This window comes from Orbicella franksi, chromosome 11, assembly GCF_964199315.1.
Source record: "Orbicella franksi chromosome 11, jaOrbFran1.1, whole genome shotgun sequence".
Lineage (NCBI taxonomy): Eukaryota > Metazoa > Cnidaria > Anthozoa > Scleractinia > Merulinidae > Orbicella > Orbicella franksi.
This window is the reverse complement of record NC_138155.1, coordinates 14,095,984-14,103,291: the sequence shown is the minus strand read 5'-3', so window position 1 is coordinate 14,103,291 and position 7,308 is coordinate 14,095,984. Positions and strand designations below refer to the sequence as shown.

The 7,308-nt window shown below is 39.3% G+C and overlaps 2 protein-coding genes across 2 annotated transcripts; one reads left to right on the top strand and one right to left on the bottom strand.

The window, feature by feature from the left end:
* Positions 1–530: 530 nt before the first annotated feature.
* Positions 531–3,422, top strand: LOC145502795 (transcription factor HES-1-B-like). The gene is made up of 4 exons (XM_081482178.1): positions 531–1,409; positions 1,524–1,619; positions 1,843–1,936; positions 2,304–3,422. The coding sequence occupies exons 1-4, from the start codon at positions 1,347–1,349 to the stop codon at positions 2,726–2,728; spliced, it is 678 nt and encodes a 225-aa protein (XP_081338304.1). The 5' UTR covers positions 531–1,346; the 3' UTR covers positions 2,729–3,422.
* Positions 3,423–3,707: 285 nt separating this feature from the next.
* LOC145460474 (uncharacterized) lies at positions 3,708–6,269 on the bottom strand. Its single transcript, XM_081445308.1, has 4 exons — positions 6,153–6,269; positions 5,427–5,522; positions 4,885–4,945; positions 3,708–4,129 (listed from the first exon to the last, which is right to left on the bottom strand). Exons 1-4 carry the CDS (start codon positions 6,186–6,188, stop codon positions 3,792–3,794), a joined length of 531 nt encoding a protein of 176 aa, XP_081301434.1. The 5' UTR covers positions 6,189–6,269; the 3' UTR covers positions 3,708–3,791.
* Positions 6,270–7,308: the final 1,039 nt, after the last annotated feature.

Sequence of the window (7,308 nt, the reverse complement as noted above, 5' to 3'; positions counted from 1 at the left end):
TCAAGATTTCTCTTGATACAAGAGAAAGTTTTATCAATTACTTAAGCACCTCATAGAAGATTTTACATCCCCAGTAGTTTTACATGAGCTGACTCATCTAGCATCATGAAGTTTGATTTATTTTAAACCGATAATAAATTTGTGGAAAGATTACTGATATGTCAGAGTTTCAGTGGAGAAAGGATTACTCTCCTTGTAAAGAAAATATCGAGTTTTGTGTTTTTTGTTTTTTTTTAATTGCATCGTGAGTCGTTTTCGGAAATAACTGGTTGGTTTTAACACTTAATTCAGAGCTAAATGGCTAGACAAATTAATTTCTTACTTTTTCCATTCAATAGTTTATGCTAAGAGCTCAGAAACTAGATGTACTTAGTTTAAACTACGTTTGCCAAATAGCCAAGGTTTTGTTTCTGTCATAATTACAGAAGGGGTTGGATTTGTTCAACAACTTAGACATTTGTTCGCGAGTGTCAAACAGAAATCTGTCTCAATGTCCTTATTACAGGAAAAGCAAACAGACGTCCACCTGGCACGGTGTTGAATGCGTGCTCAACCAAGGGAATGTCGTTTATTTCACATTTAGTTGGCGACTCGTTCTACCGTGGGAAATTTTCACCTTCTTTTGTTATTGAAATGGTGCTTACAAAGCGCGATTTAAGTGCAAAGAAAGATAAACTGATAAAGAACGGGACAAACAATGAAAACAATACCTGTTATGTTTTATACAGCACGTGGATTGTAAGAGAACGGCTTAAACTTTCTGAAACAGTCAATATAAAACTTATTAGAGGCCTTTAAAACTAAAAGCTGTGTTGGAGAAAAAGGAGCTGGTACGATAAAAGCCATGAGAGTGTCGAGTCAATTACGGCACGTGCTCAAATGGCCTCGATGCCTAATTTCAAGAGCTCCGGATTGTCATTTTGCTTTTGTTTTAGAAGTTTGAATGTACAAGTAGCACAGCATAATTATATGAAGTGAATCACGCGCGTCTCGGCCAATCACATTCGCCTGGTCTCACGCTCTTCACGCGCCGCTGAAGGCGGGAAACAATGCAAACGACGGTTATCGTGCGACTCTAAGCGCTTAGCCAATCAGAGGCGACTGTTCCCACGGTTGTGGCTTTGTGTATGAAGCCAGCATTGTTCGGGCACCAAGCCGATTGTCAGAAGACAGGTGTTTGTAAATAAGACTCATTTAATGTCGGCACACGACCCCGATATTTTCCCACGATTGATGAATATAAATGGTTCGCATCATGCATGTCGGACAGTTTGCGACAAATACTCGCCGAGTCAACATCTCCGACAAAGTTCCTTAGAAAAACACATTCTTGAACGTTTAAAAACATGGCCGTTGAATGCGTCGACAGTGCGGTTTACGTTAGCAAGATTCTATCCGAGAGAAGAAAGGTAAATTTCCAATTCATCAGTTTTTAATTTGCTGATGTGTCATTTTTCAAGACTTGATCGCGCATATTTTATAAACTATTGCGACATGTAATAACTTGCTATTCCTTCTTTCAGGCGAAGAAACCCTTGATGGAAAAAATGCGCAGAGCACGGATCAACGACAGCTTAAACGAAATGAAGAGCTTGGTGCTGGATCTTCTACATAAAGATGTAAGTTTGATGTTTTTATAAGCAGCGTTTCAAAATCAAAACAAGTAGATCGCCGAGTCTGGTTAAAATAATTAATGTGCAAAATCTCAACACAGAGTTTAATAAAAATTTATACTCTTTGACAATATCCAAATTCTGTCGCTTTGCGCTGAGCTTAAATTTATCCAAGCAAGGTTTTACGAGAGATGCTCATAAGAATATATCATTTATCTTTTATTTACAGGCTTCTCGTTATTCCAAGATGGAGAAAGCTGATGTTCTTGAAATGACTGTAACCTTCCTTAAAGCAATGCAGCAAAAAGACAGCCGTACTGACGGTAAGACTTCGTAAAATACCTTTATAAAACGTAAATAAGTAAGTCTTAGTAGACCGAAATGTTAATTGGGGCTTAAATGAAGTTTGAAGAGTTATGAAACCCGGAAAAGTGCAACGAGACCAAGCAGTATTTGTATTACACGTCCACTCGATAGTGGACCACCGGGGAAGAAAATTTTGACACTTTTAGCTTTAATCTGGTCTTCTGTAGGTCCGATATAACAAGCATTAATATTAGTTTCTTTTCTTCCAAAACGTCTCGCACTTTCGAAGTGTATAATTTATCGAGTCAAAACGGCTTTTAGATTAAACGTAAACCTAGATAAAACTAAGCGGAGATTCTAACAAAACGTTTCATATACTTTCAGATCCTAAGTCGCTTGCTGACTACAGAGCTGGCTTCAATCAGTGTGTAAACGAAGTCAACAGAAATATCATGACAAGCGACGGAAGCGACCAGCTCAGGGAAAAACTCTTATCACACTTGGCTTCATGTTGCCACGGTAACGCCACAAGCCGTGTCGCCACGAGCCACGCGCCAGGGATTCCCGCCATGACTCTAAGTTTTCCCGCCATCGCACCAAACGCCGTCTGGATCCCATATCCTTCACCGCCGCCATCACCGACAAGCAAATCTGCGGTTTTCATCCCTTTAACAAGCCCAGTTCAAACTGAAATGTCAAGAATTCCATCCCCGGTCAGTCCGTCTGCGACTCAAGCACAGAGAATAAGCTTCTCGCCAGCGAGTTCTCCGAGCGCGACAACAAAAACAGCTCTATGGCGTCCTTGGTGAACAATGAACGCTGAGTTGAATGTCAAATGCTAGAAAATAAGCAATAAAGAAGCGACAAAAACGTAATTACACGGCAAGATTTCCGCCACGAATAACGCATTGAATGTGGCTTTTATTTGCTTTGCTTTGCCGCCGTAAACAATAATTGTATATAGCTTTTGTGAATACATCTTATGGATGACAGAGAGTGAATGAGATTATCTGTAAATTTATATGCAAATTACTGCCAGGCAGTTTATAAATAAAGAAAAGATTAACGACTAAGAGATTTGCGTGGAATTAATTGGGAGGGCAAGCTTATAGCTTTTGCTAAGGAAAAAAAAAATCCAATCTGTTCTTACAAAAACAGTGCGATCCCTAATTCTGCTGGGTATGATTATCCGGGTATGATTACTCTTATGATTACTGTATCCTTTTTGCCGAATTAAGTCGTAATGATTAACCGATCGCGAATATTTTGGTCACCTAAATCTGGCTATCCGCCTTTGAAAGTATTCCACGACTTAAATACATTCGGCGAAACACAGCAAAGGCAAGTGTTTGAGAAAAGAGTAGCCATTTTTGTCGACCAGTTCCACATGCACATTCAATCAGTCTTTTTCTCCTACTTAAACATCACTGGTTTCGGTTGTGCGTAGAACACCAAAATTTTTCCTACTTGGCGCAGAAAGTTAGCAAAAAGGCTTGCTGAAAAACCCGCGCACCTGAACAGAAGTTCTTTTGAGAGGAGGGAAAAAAACCTTTTTTCCGTGCCGTTCATATCAAGGATATTACTCGGATAAGCCTGAAGTCAATAACTGCACTCTCGTTACCACTGAGCTTCTCTGCTTTTTTACTGAGCAGTAGCTGAGAGAGTTTGGACAAAAATCAACTTCTTAGGCTTGTCGAGAGCTTCAACTTTGAATCTTGACTGTCAGTTTATTACAAACTGGATGATACAACCATTTATAAATCTCCTTTTAATAATGAACTTCGTGTAGTGTATAATACAACAGACAGGACCAAGATATATCATTTACGATTTATAACAATAATATTCAAGTTAATTGAGGCTCATGTCTTCTCACCATGGCCGCCATATTGGTTGTTTATTGTCGTTACAATTAATTTCACGGAAAGGCGATCTCTTCAGAGTGCTATTTTTTTGGTTGTGCATCGTATTTCGCAATTCGGCGAATCTACGGGCTGGATAATTCTCTGATTGACTTGGGTATAGCTTATTAGAGACGTGGTCCTCATCGTATTTCAATGTCTTTGCATTTTCTTCTCCTGTTACTTGAAGTTGTTCTTTGGTCGAAAAACCTTGCAGTTTGTTCAAATCGTTTTCCCTTGTCTTGGCATCCGCCTCTCTGTTGCACGTTTCTATCGAGTTACGCTCTTCCACATTAGCTGTTTTAAGTTCTGAAAGAGAATTGCGTCAAATGTAAGATCATATAAGCCAATGATCTCCAGAAAGTAGGGCCGCGGCCATAAAAACCACGTTCAGCTAGCTGGCAAGACTGCTTGAATTGCCTCGCAATTGCTGCACAAATCAGAACCGTGATAATAAAAAGATCTTTAAAGGAGCTCAGTCACGGTATTTTGAGTTATTTTCCCTTAAATTGAAAGAGACCTGAAAATAGTAGTTTGCTACGATAAGAGAGCCCTTACGAGTTACTAATGAACCATAAAGGAACAAGGATAATCACGGATGGAGAAGATTAACACGGATTACAAACGACGAACTTAAAAAATGTAGGCTAAACTTCTCTATATGAGCAAACCGTGACATAGCGTTCCGCGACACTGAACTTAACAATAGTTACGTAGCGTTAGCCTTATTAAACTTATGGTTCCATTTGAACGCGGCGAGAAAGGAAACACTGATCTGATCTATTCAATGTAAATGACAGTACAGATTTGGAGGTTAAAAATTCATGGGCGATTAACTTGAAGCGCGCATGCTCGCTGTGCACGAGGGCTATGCCTGTTAGACCCTAGTATTTCACTATATTTCAAACCAGAAGAATTAGTAGGGAGAAAGGAAAAGGCGATGTGATTGGTATTTGAAAGTTCCGCAAATGAACAAGTCAGAACTGAATGTCTGAATCCTTTACAGATAAACTTAATAGTTGATTAGTTGTCCGTTAAGAACCAATCGTTAAAACTATATTTACCTTTTTGTCTTCTGATGTATTGTATGGTAAGTTTGAGAATTTCCTCTTTTCCAATCTTCGCCTGAAGATAAATATAAAAAGCGTTAAAGACATGTTGAGATTAACTTCAGTGACGGAGAACTTGGGCAAGAATGCCGACTGACGGAAAATGCATAAGTGCGAGTGCAAAGTCTTGTGCGATGATAAAAGCGGGAAATATAAGCGGGAAATGTGCGTCTCCTGATGCCGTAACGTTTTTTACTGCTTCGTCGCTCACATTTTCCCACGCGCAGGGCTTGTTTACATGAAGGGATGCATATGGTGCCCAGGTCAAGCTACACTTGGAGAGCCAACTCCTCATACGTTTCTTAAGAAAACGCATTGAAGACTGATTTGCAACCCGTCTTCCCTGGACCCCTGGTATCCCCTGTATACCTGACCAAGGCACCCTTCTGGGGAGCTACCTGTTTGCCATGTAAAAGATCCAAAAGATTTTCTACAATGGAAAATTCAAAACTTATATATCCTTGAAGAATATTTATCGCATTTGTACTTAGACTCACATGTTCAATAGACGGCCCCAGTAACAGCTCTCTGAGAGTCTCGACACTTTTACTGATTCTTTCACGACGAAGTCGATCTTGTAGAGATTTATTTACCTGAAAAAAAGAAAGCATAATAACAACAATTGAAAAATAGTTACGCATTTTAGAATCTATGCTCAACTCAAGTTTTTCGCCTCACAGATTTGCTAGAGTGGGAGGAATAATGTATTAATCCTACGAGAAATTTTCTTGCATATATTGAATGCGTTGACGTTGAGCTTTCTATCTGTAATGAACTGATTTCACTGAATGCGGTCAAAAGACGCATTAACGTCATAAAATGAATCCAGAGCACCCTTTGGTTCGAAATCCATTTTCGCACCAAACACTGAGGTAAAGTTTCTAGGTCGGCGACGTGCCAGTAAAAAATCCTCACGGGGAAGAGCAGGGAGACCAAACTAAAACTTGGTTTCATTTGACGCAGCGCGCAGTGCTCAGAAACCTCGCTAAATTCCCTCATAAACAATTAATTGTCAATATGATAGAATATTACTGGGATGAAATTTTTCACATACACGCGAAAAAGTGTACGCCAGAAATTTTGGTTATGCGCATGTTTTCAACCAGAAAGGTATATTGAAAACTTTTAGAGAAGGGCAATGATCAGTTTCGAACTGTTTAACTTAAACTACCTATTAGAAGGAAGTGGCTCAGAAACACATCGAAAAAACTTATTTTAGTTACCTTTTTGTCAACTACGTTGATCGCCGTAAACTTCATATTAATAATTTCTCTCAGCAGTTCCTGACTGGCGGCGAATAAGTTACGTTGTTCCACGCAAGTTACTTGCCGGCGCGACCGCCTGTTGTCAAATGCGTGCAATATGAACTCTTGAGGCCTTATGAAGGAGGAAATAAGTTTCACAATACACCTGAGTGAATCGTGCTCAATGCAAAGAGCATGTTAACACCTGTTGGTAACAATAACGTGTTTTAACAAGAATTAATACTTTTAACAATTTGATTTGAACTCGTCAGCAAGAACGGCCGCCAAAATCGTCGTTAAATGGAAAATTGTCGGATGCTTATAAATGCAAGAACGAGGTTAGGAGAAAGCGAAGTGAAGTCTTATTTCGTGTTTAATTCGATCTAGCTTCTGATCAAAATGAAGCACAATGTGTGAACAGCTGAATTTTTGGAGGCAAACGTGTCGGAATAGGTGGGCGAGGGCCGCATGGAATATTAAATTTCCCGCCAAATTTACCGCGACAATTCAAGGAGCGGTCTTGCACAGTCATGCTATTCGAGGAGATTGAAAGCCAATTACATCCGCTTTTTTGTGTTTTCGTTATTGGTTCCAAGAGATCGAGTTCAATTCACGTGTGCGACGCAGCTAATAATATGTATCCATGCGAAAGGAAAACTGTATAACCACGAGCTCTTGAAGTTTTTTTTTTTTTTTGTCGACGAAACTCAAAATGCGCGCCAAAAGGACTATTGCTTTTCAAACGACACGTGTCTTCGTGGCTCTTTGTAATTGTAATAATTAAAATAATTATCTAATGTCACACACATGTGTGGCTTGTAACAGCTTTAGCTAGAAAGTTGCGAAATGCTTTATTTGAAAATACCGCAATCTTTCATCTTTTGTGCTTGGGACAAGTTGAAATGCATTTTTTTTTTAAATGAAAACGTGGTGGTGTAATTTATGATCATAGGGCGAAAGGAATGAACACGAAGTGGTACTAGCATATTTCAACAGCAGTTTCCGGTCTTTGTACAACGCAGGATCCCCATCGTATATGGGACATTTTTAGAGAGTATCCAAGCATATCTACTGGAATTTATAAGCGGTATACGCAAAGAAGATTCGAAACTAAGCTTTGATTTTCTTTAATTTA

What these genes read in the sequence shown, in the direction of transcription:
- LOC145460474 (XM_081445308.1), bottom strand. Translation starts at nt 6,188, where the DNA reads ATGAAGTTTACGGCGATCAACGTAGTTGACAAAAAG. An exon ending in TCAACGTAGTTGACAAAAAG is followed by an intron (nt 5,523 to 6,152) that starts GTAACTAAAATA and finishes TCTTTTTTTCAG; the next exon opens with GTAAATAAATCTCTACAAGA. An exon ending in TGGGGCCGTCTATTGAACAT is followed by an intron (nt 4,946 to 5,426) that starts GTGAGTCTAAGT and finishes ATTTATCTTCAG; the next exon opens with GCGAAGATTGGAAAAGAGGA.
- LOC145502795 (XM_081482178.1), top strand. Translation starts at nt 1,347, where the DNA reads ATGGCCGTTGAATGCGTCGACAGTGCGGTTTACGTTAGCAAGATTCTA. An exon ending in TTCTATCCGAGAGAAGAAAG is followed by an intron (nt 1,410 to 1,523) that starts GTAAATTTCCAA and finishes TCCTTCTTTCAG; the next exon opens with GCGAAGAAACCCTTGATGGA. An exon ending in AAAAGACAGCCGTACTGACG is followed by an intron (nt 1,937 to 2,303) that starts GTAAGACTTCGT and finishes ATATACTTTCAG; the next exon opens with ATCCTAAGTCGCTTGCTGAC.